The following is a 20,300-nucleotide window of genomic DNA, read 5'->3' as shown; positions in this document are numbered from 1 at the left end:
TATTCACCTAATCAACACACTGATAAATCATAATATCACTTGTGAGGCAAATTGCCAAGCTCTGTGAAGAGAGAGCTTTTAAAAGCATTGTCATTCATACACAGAGCTCTCCAAGGCAAATGCCACAGTGATTAAAATTGTTGCAAGACACAATTATGAGGAATCCCATTTAACCATGTGTAAGAAATCAAAAAGTGGCATACCTTTGTGTACGTGTCTCAGACATGTTTATATAGGCATAAGTCTATTTTATTTCTCTTGCTTTATAAAAGACTAGATCTGCATATTAGCTTGCACAGGTTTTTCATTTATTAACAGACATTTTTTTTCTTTTATATCTATGGACAAGCTCATATTCTTGTGCTAACAATTCCCTTAAAATGATTCAGGTGTGGGGCACAAAACTCAAATGTTTTGCTAATTGAAGTTGTTGAATATACATATTCATATTTAAGTAAAAATGGCTTTCCCTAGTAATTAGAGGTCGGTGGTGGCCCAGTCCAAGGAGCTCTTCATTGTGATTTTCTGCTCACCTTTACCAGTTTGTCACTTTAATGATACAATCAGTGCCCACGTTTTTTTTTTTCTCCAATATTTCCCCTATTGTTATCCTGTCCTGTAATTTCCAGAGTGAATGAATTCAGACTTTGGGTTAATAGCTAAGGAAATGCTTTGTTTGAAATCATAGAAGTGGTCAGTGAAAAGGTAAACTGAGAGTGTGAGAGAGTAAATGATAGCGTGAGAGAGTGAGAAAGCACTAGAGAGTAAGTGAGTATAAAAGAGTGAGTGAGTGAGTGATGGCAGGTCTGATTATAAAACACGGTAATTTTTTCAGATTATTTCTTAGAAAAACCTTGTTTTGTAATCGAGCAAATCCAGTACGTATGTCAAGTAATCCATAATGAACTCTCACACAGCAGGATCACCAGATACTCTTGACCACATGCTGATTTTAGTCTGTTCTGGGTATGTACAATCTCAAACAAACTGCTTGGAACATTAAACACCCATTAAAGAGGCAACACAAAAAACATTAACAGGGGCTCAATTTATTCAGAAAATCCAACAATGTAAAATGATTTAAATGTTTTTCTCACAGTATAATATCACCCCCACCTCCATATTGTACAGTATCCTCACGTGCATCTACAGCTGAGTGGTACAACCCATTACAATGAGGGATCTCCCACCATTGCCCTTAGATTACAAAAGGTCCACATATGCCTGAGACAATGACTCAAGCGAAACACCACATTTTCAGTATAATAGATTTCTGTATGGTCATATTTTTTTTAAAAGTTGTGTTACTAAATTTATTTACGGGGGTAGCATAGACAGATTATTAGCCTCACAAAAATAAATCATGCCAAAGTTCATCAAGGCAAATGCTTCATGCAAAATTGAATTGGATCAAACCACCAAAAATGATACAAATTTGTTGTTCACAGAACATGACAGACAGCTGTACATTCAAAGGAAGTCTAGAAAGGTATGCAGTAGTTCAAGGACCAAACATCTTATTTTCTGAAGAAATTGTAAATCTGCTGGCCCTATTTGTGGTCCAAAGTTGTATCAATGTGCAATTTAAAATCCAACTATGCACTTAAATACCTCTTATAATCACCCTCTCTTTTGGCAAACTAATTCACTTGACTAAAATACTAAGTTTAAGCAATAGTCAACATGCTGAACCATCAAAATATTTCTTTTTATATGTATTTTTCATTCACTTATGACTTTATTTTTTGCATGCAGGGCTTTCGACATGTTTATGCTGGTGTCAAGTGGCTCTTAAAGCTTTATTGTCCTAAACATACAAATAAACAATGAATAAGTTAACTCATGGTACAAACATTTTGATCAGAACAGTACAAATATATTAAATACATATAACATTTGTACTTCAGGATAATGCCACGTTGGCAAGATAGTTTGTTCCTTTTTTCCAACATATGAAAAAAAACCCAAACAATTGAGGGACTCAAATACATTGCAAGAACCATGACATACATTATCAGTAGCTTATTATATACAGAATATTTATATATATAATACCCCTTTGCACAGATGTCTGGGTCTGTAGTTACACTGAACATAAAACTGGGATCAGTAGGATACAATATAATGCACCCATTCACTTTACATGTGGCGGAATATACTATTAGGTTACATTGCAGCCTTTAGTTACATAGGAAAAAAGTACTTGTTTCAATAATAACTAAAGGCATTTCACCAAAAGATTGTTTTGCTTTTCGTAATTACAATCCCATTCATCTTATTTGAATGTCTGTTAGGGCAGCTCACTAAATGGAGGGAGAGTCATTGTTTGATAAAGTTCGTAATCTGTTCAGACATCCCTTGCCTTTATAGAGTCTTGATATATTTGTGACACCTTTTAGTGGGAAAAGGTTCATAGAATTAAATGCTGTCGCCTAACTAGATCTGAACAAAATCGGAGGTCTTTATGTGACTGTACATCTTACCATGTAGACATTGGAACAGTAATGGTTATCACAAACCAAATTAAAACAAACTTTTCAGACACCAAAACTGCACTATTCACCCTTGTGGGGTTTTTTTTAGATGCTGTATTTATGAGTTGGTAAAATCTATATTAGATGTACTACCGAAAGACAATGCATGGGGAGTTATAGAGCCCTTGTGCAAAATATTATGATGTATCAGCCATACAAAGCATTTTCTCAACCTTTTTCAGCCAAGTATTCCTAATAAGAATTTTCTGATGTATAGAAACCCCCAGTTGGACAGTTTCATATGAAATAGACCCTCAATTAAGCAGGTACTGAAGTATCTCCTAGAACCTTCAGAAATACCCATATGATGTACATGTCCCACAATCTGAGAAACTTTTATGTAATGAAGCTGCCTAGTGTTTCCTTTTTTATGACTGAATTAAGATTATTATTCATTTATAAAATATTAATTTCAGGATTACAGTCTCAGGTGTTACTGAGAAACAGATATTTATTGTATAACCCCAACTATTCTGCACATATACACCTGCATATTCAATACACATGGTATTCTGTAACAGGACGTTTGTAAATTCTATTTTCTCAACTGAAGCACTTTTATTAGTATTTACTAAATGGTATCACTCAATACCTATACATGTAGTTTTTTTCTCTAAGACTTAAGAGGTAAACAGTTTTACTGTTCATAGCTCTATGCGTGGTAATTATAAAAATGGCTGTTCTTTAATATGTCTCCATAGCTCCTGCACCTGACGTTTACAAACACACTGCATCTTTATGAGAAGCGTGTTTTTTCATAGTTAATGTACACTAATACAGATGCTTCTGTTAGGGGAAAGTCTCTTCTCGAGGGCAGAAGAATTACCCAGGCCTAAATTGGTGCAACACTGCAGATTCAAGTATCTAGAACACTTTATAAAAGGTTTAGCGAAGCCTAAAATACACCCACAAGGAAAAATGTAAGCTGTTGCAATACTACATATCACAATATTGCAGTATTACATCATTATCTTGGAATTGCTGGGAAATGGTACTTTTTGATTTAATGAAAAAAAATGCAATTCTATTTAGATAATCTCTCAACTACGCATCAATGAACATTTCACCTCCATTTAGTGAACAATATCCTATGACAGACCCACAGAACATATTTGTGGTTTGCTGTGTAGTGTCCTTGTCTTTATGTATTTACCGTATTTGCTCGATTATAAGACAACCCCCTGAAATCTGACAGCACTGTGCATAGGGGTATGGCAGAGCTTTTGTCATTATTCTTCACCTTGGCAGTTAGTGAACCTCAGGTTTCTGCTTCTTCACTCCCTTCCAAACTTATGACATGATACAAACCCTACAATTATGAAGTGAACTTGGCTACATCTTTCTCGACTTGACAACTGAAATCAGTACCTACTGGCAGATGTTGCAATTTGATGAGCAAATGTGTTCAGCTCCTTGTGTTTACCAGAAAACCCAATGAAGCTGGAAATGCTATTAGCTGCTTAGTAATTAGTGACGTTGTATCTGCTTAACTAATTCTAAATCCGGTTGTAGCGTCCCATAATTTAGTTATGTAAATCAGTAGCTAACAAAACAGTAAAAAAAGAGCTTTAAGGTAAATATTTTAAGGCAAATCTTGGGCAATGCTCTAAGAAGTCAGCGACAATATTTCACTGCTTTCCTTAGAATTTTGAGTAGTACCTCAAAAGATATGTCACCAAAAACCTCATTTCATAGGCACATTTATTCAGGTGTCCAGTTAAATGTGATTTCCGGTAGAATTTCCCCTAGTTCCTTGGTCTGCAACTGTTTTAAAACAGAACCTCTAATAAATAGTGCTAATGCTACTTACATTATATGGTTGGCAACTGCAGACTTTATTGCCGCACCAGAAGCTGAGCTTTTTCAAAATTGCCCAAAACCTCTCACTAAAAATGTTATTTTATATAAATGGCATTGTAACTATTAAAAATAACAAACTATTTACAACCATTACAGCGTCAACTATTCAAATATAACATTAGACATTTGTAAATCTGGAATCTTACTATGATTTATTGTGTTTTTCTGTGACCAGCTCAAAAACAGACATAAAAATCAGCTGGAAACAACACAATTCTTTCATATTTTATACATTGTGCTTATTTTGTACATCTCACGTACATTCTGCAAAAATGCCCTTCATGCTAATCCATCTACGGACTTCTACTACATGCATTTGGTGGTATTACAGGATATAAAATAATGTAAAATAAATATTTGGGCAAGAGGAAACTCATAGTGGAGTGATGTTTTATCTGGTCATGTTATAGTGCAGCTTAGTAGCAATGAATAACCCTTTAATACAATATGTAAGTTATGATCTCCCTTGAGCATCATTGATGCAATTCATTGTATTGCAGAGACTGTGTTTACATAGTTAGCAGTTAAAGTCCACACACTTTGGGGTTCAAGTCTCTCATTATGTTTCTCTGTCTTTTTTTCTATTGGGAAGCGCATCTCTGTGTGTTGATATTGGTATTTGGTAAATACCCTGTTGAGACAATCAGTGTTACCGCTAAGCTGCTTCTACACTTGCATAGGATTTTACAAGCTCTGTGCCACCCTAAACATTTTTCATTTAGAGTTCTCTGAGTAATGTGCTGATAACTAATTCCATACTAGGCTGCTCAGCTTTGAGAACACATACAACACATTTGCTGATTCCTAAGAGTCCAAGGATGGACTGAATTTCTGTTGACAGGGAAAGTATTATGGAAGTTAAACCAAATACATTACAATAAATCTATTTATTATCTTGATTGAAAAAATGTTGCATTTACAAATAGTGCTTTTGTTGTGCTCATCCGTACTTTCCTACGTACTTTTTTCTATGCTCACTTTTAAAGGAGCTTTTATAATCTTATTTGAGTGAGAAAAATATTTTCGCACAAGTGGTCGATACTTGTGCAAAACAACCACTCATGCCAGAAACGAAGACGCACGACCTCCAGTCTTCATACTATGTTGCTTGTCATGCTATATTAACATAGCATGCAATGAAGTGCTCTGTTCTTTCAAAGACCACGCACCACACTGAAACAATAATTCATATCTACATTTCCGCATTAGATGCTCACATTTTATGAGGAACCTTCCTAAGCATACATTTGACTACTTTATAGGTCTACCCTATGAATGGTCACCCTTTTTGCACAGCTTTTTTGTTTCAAAAGAGAAGAAAACTTACTGGTGAAGAATGAAATCTGTCTACATTCTTATATATTTTACACTAATGATATGCATCTGTTACTGACTTACACAATTGCAGTCACTAATGAGACTCCTGGTTGGACTAAAAATACAGGTTTTTCAAAACTTGCTTTCTGCCATTCGTCAAGGTCTTACAAGAGTCCGTTTTGCATTATGTTATTAACAGAGATTGGACAGATTGAAAGGATTGATATGCAAGATGTGGTCTAACTTCATTTGGGATATGCACTGCCTAAATATATAAGTATTTATATATTAAGTTGAAGGTTTTTTCTATTTTTTTCTGCTGTTTAAGAGCAGATAACCTTCATTCTCTTTTTAACTCCCTGTGGATTTCTCAAGGTTTTTTTTTTGCCAAGCCGGTACTGTAGAACAAGTGAGTGGTACATCCAATTGCCCAGTGGTATTATAACATTTCTGTGGGCTTTCTACATCTGCAAACCCTTAATCTCTCAGTATCTACATATGCCTGAAGCAATGTATTATAGTAAATACAATATATACCTGTTATGCTCCATTGTGATTAATCATAAATAATGGTGGTAACTGATGCCAAATATTTGATGGCGATGTAGCCCACTGATATTAGGGCTTAGCTTTCCCCTCATGTCTTGTGTATGTATATATATATATATATATATATATATATATATATATATATATATATATATCCTATATAATAATATTGAATATTAGGCAGGTTCCCAGAATATCACATATGTATTGCTTAAACCTGTACATTGCTATCTGAGAGAAAACATCACAATTAAGCGTAAATATGCAGATATTGCCAAAATCTTTTGGTTTTGAATTTAGAATTGGTTTTAATTTGAAACTTCAATGACATGGTAATTTTGTTTTGGGCTAACGGTTTGCAAGCAATAATTACCATATTTGCTCGATTATAAGACGACCCTGATTATAAGACGACCCCCCAAAATCTGAATATTAATTTAGGAAAAAAAGAAAAAGCCTGAATATAAGACGACCCTATAGGAAAAAAGTTTTACCAGTAAATGTTAATTCATGTAAACTATTACATTTTTGAATAAAAGCTATGATTGAAAAAATTATTTTTTTGTTTTTATTTCCTTGTATTTTCCAACCTGCCCCCCAGTTACGCACATCTGCCCCCAGGCTTGCCACTCCAATATGGCACTTTGGCCCATGATATGCCTTTTAACCCTCTATATGCCACTGTGCCCCATGATATGCCTTTTAACCCCCTATGTGCCACTCTGCCTCCAGAAATGCCTTATACCCCTATATGCCACTCTGGCATTTAGGGGGTTAAAAGGCATATTATGGGGCAGAGTGGCATATAGGGAGGTATAAGACATTTCAGGAGGCAGAGTGGCGTTCAGGGGGTTAAAAGGCATTTCATAGAGCACTCTGCCTCCAGAAATGCCCTATGCCCCCATTTAACACTACACCCCCCCCCCCGCCAAACACACACACACTTACCGGTGCTTCCAATTTCCTGCTGTATACCGGGGCAGCAGTCTTCCTTCTGTCTCCCCCCCATTTAACACTCCCCCACCCCACACACACTTACCGGTGCTTCCAATTTCCTGCTGTATACCAGGGCAGCAGTCTTCCTTACGCTGCAGCCGGAAGGAGGTGTGGCTAGCAGCGGGGGTTGTCTGCGTCCATCGCGCAGACCTTCCCCGGCTGTCAGAGATCAGATCAGAACTCTGATCTCTGACAGTCGGGGAAGGTCTGCGCGATGGACGCAGACAACCCCCGCTGCTAGCCACACCTCTATCCGACTGCCCCAGTATACAGCAGGAAAATGGAAGCACCGGTAAGTGTGTGTGGGGTGGGGTGGGGGGGTTGACAGAAGGATCCAGGTCCCCTGCAGCGGTGCGGGGGATCTGGATCTTAGTCTCATAGTCAGACCTCTATTTGAGGTCTGATTATAAGACGACCCTGATTAGAAGACAAGGGGTATTTTTCAGAGCATTTGCTCTGAAAAAAACCTAGTCTTATAATCGAGCAAATACGGTATAATAAAACTGAGATAATAATTCTGGCATGCAAAATACCGTCCATGCTTTTATCATTTAAAAAAAAAAAATCACCTTTTAGTTTCTCACTAGGTAAAATCTAAATTGTTGGCTATAGCCTTTCAAGAAATGTTCAAAAAAGGTTCTACATTGTAAATATGATAAGAAATTTAGCAAAATTTCAACAATTCTGTATAAAAAGAACATATAGTTAACCTTTTGATCAAGGTGACATGCTTTTTTGTTTTTTCATAAAAACTCTGGAACAATACAACTGCTATACCGATCCAAGCCTCCAGTTATACATGCAAGAAAAATATATATATTGTTAAGTTAAAAATCACCAAAACGTGCTATGTATATATAGTTAGGATTATTAATATTTTGGAACTTGAAAAAGTGTGCAAAGAAATTCAGGGTCCTAGTGTCCTGGAAGACTCGTATTCTGACATACATTTTGGTTTGATTCCTTTGCCATTGTAATAGTCCACAACTTGATTTGGAACTTCCGCCAAAACGCTTTTTGCGAGTGCAGCTGGCGATGCCTGTAATAAATGAATGAGAAAATCAATCTCTTGTTTTGGCATTTTAGTTACTTCTGCTTATTGACACGTTGGCCCATGATTACACAGTACAATTCTGCATCAGTAGTAAAAATGTAATCTTATCAGGAACCTGGTAATTTCCACATGACGTGCTCAATACTGAGCATTTTGCCTCAAAAATAGTCCACAGAATCATAATGGTTTTCTAATTGAACAAGCAATAATATTAACAGAGCTTTTCAACATTATTACTGGATGGTGGTAGATAGTGTACCACCAGGGAAGGTCTATGCAGGAGTGAAAATGATGTGAAATTTGTGGGTTTTCTGGCATTGCCTTTCTGTAAATGGACAGGACTGTATAGTGCATATAGAGCAGCACATGGCCAATTATGTTTTATGATGCTTTACTATTTGGCCACTTGGTTGTCTTAAATATTGCCGACCCTTCCCTGTGTCCTACCATAGAACATACAAAAATAACTTTTTGTTACATTATGCTTCCTGTGAATTGAGTAAAATACACATTAGTGTGTAATATGTGTATGACTTTGCAGGTAAAAAACGCTTTTTTGACTTGTCGCATCCATCAGTAGAAGCCTAACAGCTCCCCAGAGCTCTTTTTTTCCCTGTAGTGTTCCTATATGAAACGTTTCTGGCATAAAATTATGTTTGAGGCAACATTTTACATAATTACTTATTTCTGAAAATGGTCTGGACATTAAACTTATCAGGGATGATCTTACTAATGCAGCATTTACTTATAAAAGGGTTATATTTAGGGGGAATAGTTGAAACAGCACCAAAAAAAAGTGCCTGTGTTGCTTAGATGGATGTATGCCTGAAGAGAAACAAATGAGTGATATAACGTGAAACATCACCTTTATGCTCTTATTAATTTAAAATGTTCATGTTAATGGCAGAAGATGACTACGGCAGATGGAATCCAGGCTATCGTGTTCACTAAAGTGGAATTTCTGTGATGCAATGAAGATAAATGAGACTGTATTTGAACACTAGGAAATTATTTTTCATTAAATAAAGATCTGAACGCTTACTGGGGCAACTATTTGACTTTGAATATATAATGAAAAGGATTGAATTAAATATGTCACGCATGCTTTGTTTTATTTAAAGAAATGCATGTCCAATATAATTATTCATTATTTAAATGTTGTGCATTGAAAATATGTCTCTCTTCAGCTACTAAGGTTTACAATATTATTCAGTTGATATTTTGGGTTTGTTTTATTGTATGGAGGTCTTAAATAACCAGAGTTTGCACTAGCGTCAACATATTTTTAAGGCATTATCCAGTTTACTGGTTTGGATGTGGTTTAAAATTTGTTTTTAAACCACATCTGCTTTTAGATTATGCCACCGACTTAACATTCACTTCTAGAATTGGTACCTTTTAGAAATTTTTAGACCAGAGAAAATTTAATCTCAGAAGCTGCATTATATTGATCTATGTCTTGGGATTGTGCTCAAGACAGACGGATGTTGCTGTGTCCAGTTGCCTTAGGTTTTCTCTTTGACCCCATCTGTAGGCACTACCTTTGGGCACCAAGGGGTCTGTAGAGCAGGCAGGTATGAGCAGACTGTAGGTGGGGGGTCTGTGGCAAGTGCAGACTGAAGACATGCATCCAATGACAATGGGAAGCTAGAGTGACCAGCAACCTTAAAGGCGATCGCTGGCATAATGGTAAGGTGCAATACCTATCACATTCAAATTGGCTTACTTTCATCAGCAAGTAGCAAAATGCTCTTGGAAATCTGAACATGAGGATGTCTACTCATTACACTCTAAGTTATTAGTAGAGTTACTTGACTAAGTCAACAACATTTACAAAAATGCAAGTTCCTGTTGCTGCACCTCTCCTGTGAAGTTACAATTGAGTTCAACTCAAATGCAGTTGAGTTGCATTAGACTTGACTAATGTTGAGCTTGTTGCCTGTCAGTCTAGTTGGAAATGCTTTATTGAGGTAATTGCTGGATTTAGTTCAGTTCTGAGTCAACTCGCATCATCCAGAGGAGTCAGGTTTATTGTGTTAAGTTAAACCTTTGACTCCACTTCAATTTCTGTGAATAGGTGAATTGTTACATTTCAAAGCAGCTCGCTGCAGGTTGGCTGTGGAAATAGACTTTAATCAATATTAACTATAGTCGAGTTAGGGGTAGATTTGGCTGCTGGTGGTGATACCTATAGCCTGCCCTAACATAATGCACTGTGATGTAATAATTTTCTCTGGAAGCAATCCCTTCATCATGTTGGCTGAGAATACCCTGAGGAGATATTGTCTGCACACAGAAAGGCAGATATTGGATTGTGGATACATTGGGCATTGATTTTCCATTGTTAGTCTCAGAGAGATTTAGAGAGGGCTTCACATTCTAATATTCTTAGGATAAAGAATGATTAGGGGATGATGGCCGTAAACATTGCATTGCTATTTAATTTATGTCATATTTGAAATTGTGTGACACATTTACAATACTGCTAATAGGCCTCATCAATGATGGTATTTTATATGTATAACTTGTTGTATAGTGCTACTGCTGCTTCTAAAATTGGGTAAATCACACTGAGGACTAAAATCATAGTTGTCGAATGTGGCAAAAAGCACCACTTATATACTTTAATAACCACCAATATATCTTGTAGTATGGAGGATAAAAAAATTCTGTGTGAAAATGAGCTAATATGCATACATACAGATTATGGCTACATTTAGCTTTGTGAAAAAAAAGGGATTAACAGTTGAGTGCCAGTAATGTGTTCTAAACAAGACCCACTGCAGTATTTTACAGATGGTTGTCACCAAAGCCATCTCACCCTTTTGGTGTCAAATATACCACTGTTGTGATATATTATATATATATATATATATATATATATATATATATATATATATATATAAATAATAATTCGTTTAAGTGATTGTGGCAAACTGTACAGACAGTCACTGTGATGAATTTTGTAAAATATGTAACTGCCCCCAGGCCTGTCCTCATTCCTCAAACAGGGCCAGCACACTCACAAGGGCAGCAGTTCAATAGGGTCACATAACTCAGTGTTAGGTAGCCATGCTGTCACAGTGCAGTACCTAGCACAGTGTGTGGGCAGATTAAAGACTCCAGGCAAGGTAAATGTGTCTCTTTTCATCATTCTTCCCATGAAAAATGGTAGACGGCATCCCTTGTGACGAAAAGAGTCACAATTATGTTACTAGGGCTGAAACAACTAATCGATAAAATCGATAATAATCGATAATTAAAATTGTTGACAACGATTTTCATTATCGATTAGTCGAATCGATTTTTATCGATTATAAAAAGAGGTTTTTTCAGAGCAAATGCTCTGAAAAACTTCTCTCCTTATATAATACGACCTCAAACAGAGATCGGATTATAACACTAGAATCCAGATCCCCCGCAACGCTACAGGGGACCTGGATTCCCCTCACTGTCGGCCGGTGGGTGTCCATGCGATACGCACAGACAACTTCCGTCTCTCCCCTCCACTTCCATACACCCCTCTGACTCCTCCCCCCTCCCATACACCTCTCTGCCTCTCTCCCGACTCCCTGGTATTTTGTGAACCTCCGTTGCTGACAGGCACTTTCACTGCAGCTTCATAGAAGCCTCAGCGTAAGTGAAGGGCAGTAACGGAGGCTGTCTGTGCACATTGTGCAGACCCCCATCAGCTGACAAAGAATCAAGGTCTCCTGCAGAGGATCATCCTCTCTGTCAGCTGGTGGGGGTCTGCATCGCACAGACAGCCTCCGTTACTGCCCTTCACTTACGCTGAGGCTTCTATGTGTCACTATCCGGAAGTGAGCTGGTAAGCGAAAGGTTCCTAATAGCAAAAAACTCCAATACACACAGGACACAAATCCAGGCGAGGTACAATAGGGCACGAGCGGAGGCAGAGTCAAAAAACAAGCAGGGGGTCAAAGGCAGGCAGCAAATAGATAATGGTCGGTAAGCGAGAATAGGGTCTGGTACACAAAGGGTCAAAACACAGAGAACGCTTCGGTATAGGAATCCAACTTCAACTGATACTTCAGCAAAGGATACTGGGACTAAAGCGTCTAAATACGTTCAAATTTTGGCGCCAAAATGACGTCAGTATTTGAAACGTGTTGCTATGGCAACGGTGGAGCGTGTCCTGCGTCTCACTGGATTCTGCCGGCAGCTAGAGAGAGACGCGTCTCCCTGGCAACGGAGCGAGCGCCCCCTCCCTCCTGTTAACCTCCGGCTGCAGCTGCGTGGGAGTGTAGCTGGAGAGGCCCTGCTTGCTGCTGTGTCAGTAAGCCGGGAAGGAGCAGAGATGTCAGCGTGGGAACGATGGCTGGGGTAAGTACTTGCTTTATGACACTATGAAGCTGCAGTGAAAGTGCCTGTCAGCAATGGAGGTTCAAAAAACACCAGGGAGTTGGGAGAGAGGCAGAGCGGTGTATGGGAGGGGGAGGAGTCAGAGGGGTCTATGGGAGCCACCCTCCCATACACCCCTCTGGCTCCTCCCCCTCCCATACGCCACTCTGCCTCTCTACCCGGCTCCCTGGTGTCCTGTGAACCTCCGTTGCTGACAGGAGGCAGAGTGGAGTATGGGAGGGGGGAGAAGGCAAAGTGGTGTATGGGAGGGGGGGAGGCAGAGTGGTGTATGGGAGGGGGCAGAGGAAAAGTGGTGTATGGGGGAAGGCAAAGTGGTGTATGGGAGGGGGAGGAGCCAGAGTGGTGTATGGGAGGGGGAGAGGCAAAGTGGTGTATGGGAGGGGGAGGAGCCAGAGTGGTGTATGGGAGGGGGAGGAGGCAGAGTGGAGTATGGGAGTGGGAGGAAGCAGAGTGCTGTATGGGTGGGGAGAGGAGGCAGAGTGGTGTATGGGAGGGGGAGGAGGCAGAGTGGTGTATGGGAGGGGAAGGAGGCAGAGTGGAGTATGGGAGGGGGAGGAGGCAAAGTGGAGTATGGGAGGGGGAGGAGGCAGAATGGTGTATGGGATGGGGAGGAGGCAGAGTGGTGTATGGGATGGGGAGGAGGCAGAGTGGTGTATGGGAGGGGAGAGGAGGCAGAGTGGTGTATGGGAGGGGGAGGAGGCAGAGTGGTGTATGGGAGGGGAAGGAGGCAGAGTGGAGTATGGGAGGGAGAGGAGGCAGAGTGGTGTATGGGAGGGGGAGGAGGCAGAGTGGTGTATGGGATGGGGGAGGAGGCAGAGTTGTATATGGGTGAGTTATAGTGGTGTATGGGGGGTATAATGAATTTCAGGGTAGCAGAGTGGTGTATGGGGGTGTAATGAATTTCAGGGAGGCAGAATGGCATATCTGAGGGAGTTAGAGTGGTGTATAGGGGAGGTAGAGTGGTGTATGGGAGGTATAATGAATTTCAGAGTGGCATATCTGGGGGAGGCAGAGTGGTGAATCAGGGAGTATAATGAATTTCAGGGTGGTGCAGGGCATTTATGGGGGGGTGGAGTGGCATATAAGGGTGCACAGTGGCATATAGGGAGGTTTAAGGCATAAATGGGGGCTAATGGAATATTGGAAGTTATGAGGCATATAAGGGGGCACAGTGGCATATAGGTGGTATAAGGCATATCGATATTAGGCATATCAGGGGGGCATAAGACATATCTGGGGGTAAAAGGTATATCAGGTGGCTCAGTTGCATATCACTGGCATATAAGGATTATAAGGCATATCGGGGGCACAGTGGCATATCAGGGGGCACAGTGGAATCTCTGGCATATAGGAGGTATAAGGCATATATGGGGGAAGAGTGGCAAGCTGGGGGTCAGATGTGCATAACTGGGGGCAGTTTGGTAAATAAAAGAAAATATAAACAAGGCTTTTTTCTAATAGTTTTATGAATGAATATTTACTAATAACTTTGTATTAAATCCTAGTTTGAGAAACACTGTGTTGGGGTTCTTGTAGCTTTTATTATTATGTCAGTAAAATAAGAAGGTGAATAGAGAGAGAGAGAGAGATAGAGGCCATTACAATAAAGAGATGAAAGTGTAAATTGTATTACATTATTTTAAATTAAAAAAATTGCATTTTTTATCCGATTAATCGATTAATGGAAAAAATAATCGACCAACTAATCGAATATTAAAATAATCGTTAGCTGCAGCCCTATATGTTACAGAAGATTTTGCATATTTTCAATATATATATATATATATGTGTGTGTGTGTGTGTTTAGATTGAACTCCGGGATTTGTTTTATTTCTGGGACAAAGAAAAACTACTGTAAGGCAAAACTTCCCTCAGCCAAAAACAAAATGCAATTTTGAAAGACATAAACTCATAACTTACATAGCGAGTGCAACTAAAAATGTCAATAAGAGAGAACTGAAGCAATGTGATAGAAATACAATTGCTTTATAAAAAAAAAAGGCAAACAACAATATAAAAAAATCTGTATATTCTCCAACAATTTCTCAATATTTAACACTAGAATTCTCACCGTTTTAGGCTATCCCCAGGATTAATTTCTCTGATTAATTTTTGCAGTTTTATGTATCTTTGTAATTGGGTGAGATGTGATTTCTATGAAACACAATAATTAACGGCATAGCTAATGATATCCTGAGTTCTGTGTAAACAGTGTAATATGTTTTGTTAGTTTTATTCCTGGGGGGTCGAACCTGTCATATTCTGAGGTAGTGTTGACATTTCTGGGTCAGGTTTACAAATTACCACAAGAAAATTTAAATAGTTTCAGGGCCACCACACAGCATGCCCTTGACCAGTCTTTATAAATAACTTCATTATAAAACACGTATGTCTTTTGTAACATGGGGATTTACTAAAGAATGACAAACAACCCTCGTCTGTTTGTCACATGTTTGTGACATGTAGGCAAACTTACGTGTTTGAAGTTTCTGAATGGCACAAACTGAACAATGTCTCGAAGAACAGGCTCTCCCTTCGGGGACCTCAGTATTCCATCATCCCCATCAAGCATTTGCATGTCGCTGAAATCCGCGTTGCCCACCCCTACAATGATGACTGACATTGGCAGATGAGAGGCATGAACGATTGCTTCCCTGGTGTCGGCCATATCTGTGATTACGCCATCCGTTAGAATTAGGAGGATGAAGTATTGCTGAGGGTAAATAGGCACAGTCAGATAACTGGACATTCATATTGCTTAAAAAACACAATCACTTCATAAAATATATAGCCCATTTTGGCCTTGATACTAATGAAGAATAAGCTGTTTTTAAACATACCACAAAGGTATTACAGGGTTTACTGTATAAGGGAAAATTATGAAACGTCTTATTAATCAACAGTATATATATTTTTTGTAATACTAACTACAAACGTTCAGCTTTTAAGATATTTTTTAAAGTACTATAAGCACCTCGCCAAAGATTACAAATGTGATGACATGGTAAATGCTCAAAAGTTTTGAGAATGACACAAATATTAATTTTCCCAAAAACTGCTGCCTCATTTAACAATTTGCATGTACTCCAGAATGTTATGAAGAGTGATCAGATGAATTGCAATCAATTGCAAAGTCCCTCTTTTCCATGAAAATTTAAAAACCCACGGGTGAGACTGTTGATGTAGACAAGGCTTGAGATCACTCTGTTGTGGTGATTGAGTTAAAACAACAGACGGGAAGCTTTAAAAGAAGGATGGTACTTGACATTATTGTTCTTCCTCTGTTAGTCATGGTTACCCGCAAGGAAACACGTGCTGTCATCATTGCTTTGCACAAAAAGGGCTTCACAGGCAAGGATATTGCTGCTAGTAAGATTGCACCTAAATCAACTTCAAGGAGAAAGGTTCAATTGTTGTGAAGAATGTATCAGGGCACCCAAGACAGTCCAGCAAGCGCCAGGACCGTCTCCTAAGTTGATTCAGCTGAGGAATCAGGGCACCACCAGTGCAGAGCTTGCACAGTAATGGCAGCAGGCAGGTGAGTGCAGCTGCACGCACAGTGAGGCGAAGACTTTTGGAAGATGGCCTAGTGTCAAGAAGGGCAGCAAAAAAGCCACTTCTCTCCGGGAAAAACATTAGGGACAGAATGCTATTCTACAAAAGGTACAGGGATTGGGCTGCTGAGGACTGGGGTAAAGTCATGTGTGGGGTTGTTTCTCAGCCGGAGGAGTGGGCTCACTCATAATTTTGCCTGAGAACACAGCCATGAATAAAGAATGGTACCAACACATCCACATGAGTTTTTCTCAGGGCTTTTCTGCAGCTTATGTGGAATGCTGTATATCAAGGGCTAAGCAGGTTGGGGCTTCCAAGCTTTTTTAAAGAAGCCTATAGTTAATTTGGATAACTAGTTATATAACGTCTTTATTTCAGGATCTACACACTAAGTGATCCTTTGACAGGTCTAGGCAAAAGTGGTTCTAGAGTTTTGGTTTGTTCCAGGTAGTCTCCATGTCCACCTGCCGAAACGCAGAAACATAGCCTTCAGCCAACCTTCAGTCTTGTTTCTGTGACTGGTGAGTGAACTCTGCTGAAATATTCTGCGAGGTGCTGTCTTATACGTTCACGTTCGTGGCCGGAAAAAATGCAGGCTAAGAGTCCAACACAGTATTTATCAAGTGGGGAAGCAAGGAAGTTCAAATGGTTACATAAGTGTTATATAAAGTAGCTTAAAGTATATGTCTAACTTCTCTGTTGCATAAGATGTTGACATAGCATGGTATACATTCAATTTCACCCCCATACACAATTTAGAGTAAATAAAAATAGGTGTTCTATTCAATCTGGAATAAGTGTGATAAATATATAAGACATATGCACACCAAACAACCATCAGTATTGGTGTGTAAGTGCCCTCATGAGGAGGATGTGTTTTAAACCAGACTTTGACCAAACTATACATTTAACACATTTTTCAAATAAGAAACAAAGAAATGTTCAAATAATTTGCCAGATGTGAATGTGAGGAAAATACATGGAGAACATAAGTGTTTAAATAAGAAAAATGTGAACACTAATATACAACTTATTTACAATTCTGTGCCACTAATAAATACAAGGTATAGAAAAAGTTAGGAAATCAAAAAAATTCTTTAAGCATCTGAAAGTTTCCTGAATTTCTTGATGTCTGGGCATACATGGATAACCTTAAATGATCCCTTAGGAATGGAATGAAAAATCAATATAGGATGCAATTCTACAATAACACAATAAATGAGGTAGTATAGCAAGTAGATTTTGGTAATTGTTATAAAGTAACTCACCACACGATTATAAAACCATCATTACAGTGGATGACTATAAAATCAATGTTAAAAAAATATAGGTTAAGAAGCAAAGGGTTGTTCTAAATATAGGGTGAGATTCACACGCCAAGTGCACTTAGGCACAAAGGTCATTAATTGTTAGAAGACACATGCCTAGTCTGCAAAAATGTTTGTCATCTTCTTGATAGCATCATGAGCTAATACATACATTATATTCATATTTCAAGCATCTTTTTCAACTATATACATGTTTGAAAATATACTAGCAAAAATGGTTAAACAAGCTTTTTATGTTCTGTCATTACCTTACTTTATGTAATACATAGTAACATAGTAACATAGTTCATAAGGTTGAAAAAAGACCAAAGTCCATCAAGTTCAACCTATATACATATTGTGTCCCTACTGTGTTGATCCAGAGGAAGGCAAAAAACCCTTATGAAGCAGATGCCAATTGCCCCATACCAGGGGGAAAATTCCTTCCCGACTCCAAATATGGCAATCAGAATAAATCCCTGGATCAACGTTCTGTCCCTATTAATCTAATATCCATAACTTGTAATATTATTGCTTTCAAGAAACACGTCCAGGCTCCTTTTGAACTCTTTTATTGAGTTTACCATCACCACTTCCTCTGGCAGAGAGTTCCATAATCTCACCGCTCTTACTGTAAAGAACCCCCGTCTGTGCTGGTGTAGAAACCTTCTTTCCTCCAGCCGTAGAGGATGTCCCCTTGTTATAGATACAGTCCTGGGTATAAATAGGTCCTGGGAGTGATCTCTGTACTGTCCCCTTATATATTTATACATAGTTATTAAGTCCCCCCTAAGCCGTCTTTTTTCCAAACTAAATAACCCCAATTCTGATAATCTTTCTGGGTACTGTAGTCCTCCCATTCCCCTTATTACTCTGGTTGCCCGTCTTTGAACCCTCTCCAGCTCCACTATATCTTTCTTGTACACTGGTGCCCAGTACTGTACACAGTATTCCATGTGTGGTCTGACTAGTGACTTGTACAGGGGTAGAATTATTTCCTTGTCGTGGGCATCTATGCCCCTTTTGATGCACCCCATGATTTTATTTGCCTTAGCAGCAGCTGCCTGACACTGGTCGCTACAGGTAAATTTACTGTTAACTAAAACTCCTAAGTCCTTTTCCATGTCAGTCGTCCCCAGTGTTTTCCCATTTAATACATATTCCCAGCCTGGATTTTTCTTCCCCATGTGCATAACCTTACATTTATCTGTGTTGAACCTCATCTGCCACATCCCAGCCCAAGCCTCCAACCTATGCAGATCCATTTGTAATCGTGCGCTGTGTAATGATACACTAAATGCACAAAAGTTTTGGAACACTCCTCAATGACAATGTCAATCAGACCCATTGCCACAGGTATATAATTTCAAATACTTAGCCATGCAGTCTGAATTTACAAACATTTGTCAAAAAAATAAGTAGAAGAGCTCAGAGAATTCAAGTGTGGTACTGTGATAGGATGCCACCTTTGTAATAAGTCAGTTCTTGAAACTTGATCCCTGCTAGATATTCCAGCAACTTAGCCACAATGCGGAAGACTACGTAAAGTCACAGAGAAGGGTCAGAGCAGTGCTGCCAAGCAGCGGCTTGAGTGGTGTAAATGCCGCCACTGGACTATGGAGCAGACTCTCTGTTTGGCAGTCTGATGGCCGAGGTTGGGTTTTGTGGATGCCAGGAGAACATCACCTGTATTGCATTGCATTGTGCACTGCATTGTGTCAACAGTAAAGTTTGGTGGAGGAGGGATAATGGTATGGGGCTGTTTTTTAGGGGTTGGGCTGGGCTTTCAGTGAATGGAAATCTTAATTATTCAGCATACCAAGGCATTTAGACAATGCTATGCTTCCAACTTTGTGGTAACAGTTTGGGGAACGTCTTTTTTTATTCCAGCATGACTCAATGCACAGAGCAAGGTCAATAAGGACATGGTTGGATGAGTTTGGTGTGAAAGAACTAGTCAAGGCCCGCACAGAGCCCTGACTTCAACCCCATCGAACACCTTTGGGATGAACTGGAGCACAGATTGTGAGCCAGATCTTCTCTTCCAACATTAGTACCTGAGCTCACAAATGCTCTAATGTATGAATGGGAAAGAAATCCCACAGAAACACTACATATAAAGGTTTATGTATTTAGAATGTCATCAACATTTAAGTATTGCATTTCTTACCGTAGCTTCCATAGTGTGTGTCTCTTCAGAGGCAGATTTGGCCACTTTCTGAATGATGGGGGCAATATTTGTTGGGCCATAAAGTTGTAGCTTAGGCAGACAATTCTGGTAGGCCTCTACAACTCCCTGAATTCCTAAAACAATCCACAATATAATAACAATGTTTACATGAAACTGTTCAGTATAGTTTGATATTCATTTTAAAATAGCGTATAACCTGGCGCTAGAAGATTTTTTTTATATATATATTCATCTACCTTCAGAAAACCATACTCTTCAGCTTTGTGTCCTCTATCTTTCCTAAATCTATGCTGGCCACCGCACCCATTTCCACTGCTTCCTGTTCCCTGAATGCCCCTCTACTGGCACTCCTGCCAAATCCATACTGTCCCCTCCCCAGGTCATGCCCACAGCCTGTTTCCTAATAACTCATATTTCCTTATTAGGAAAGACAAAGAAAAAAGTCTTAGTAGCAGTCACTGGGATAGAGAAATGGATTTGGAATACACATTGTGGAAGTTGCTTATTGTTGACTAACAAAGAAAGAAGATGTAAAGCTTAATTTTATGTGTCCT

At 39.0% G+C, this 20,300-nt stretch overlaps 1 protein-coding gene across 2 annotated transcripts in view; it reads right to left on the bottom strand.

The window, feature by feature from the left end:
- Positions 1–8,163: 8,163 nt before the first annotated feature.
- The window catches only part of LOC149300710 (copine-4-like), a 127,330-nt gene continuing 115,193 nt past the window's right edge, over positions 8,164–20,300 (bottom strand). For both annotated transcript variants that reach the window (XM_089484948.1, XM_089484949.1), the window contains exons 13-15: positions 19,726–19,859; positions 15,170–15,406; positions 8,164–8,295 (exon numbers count right to left, since the gene is read on the bottom strand). In XM_089484948.1, the coding sequence (XP_089341074.1) occupies positions 8,164–8,295; positions 15,170–15,406; positions 19,726–19,859 (503 nt within the window). The remainder of the gene's footprint in view (positions 8,296–15,169; positions 15,407–19,725; positions 19,860–20,300) is intronic.

The sequence above is a fragment of the Sceloporus occidentalis genome, unplaced genomic scaffold (genome assembly GCF_023333645.1).
Source record: "Sceloporus occidentalis isolate IW3139 unplaced genomic scaffold, rSceOcc1.0.p SCAF_23, whole genome shotgun sequence".
NCBI lineage: Eukaryota > Metazoa > Chordata > Lepidosauria > Squamata > Phrynosomatidae > Sceloporus > Sceloporus occidentalis.
This window is presented reverse-complemented; position numbering and strand designations above follow the sequence as displayed.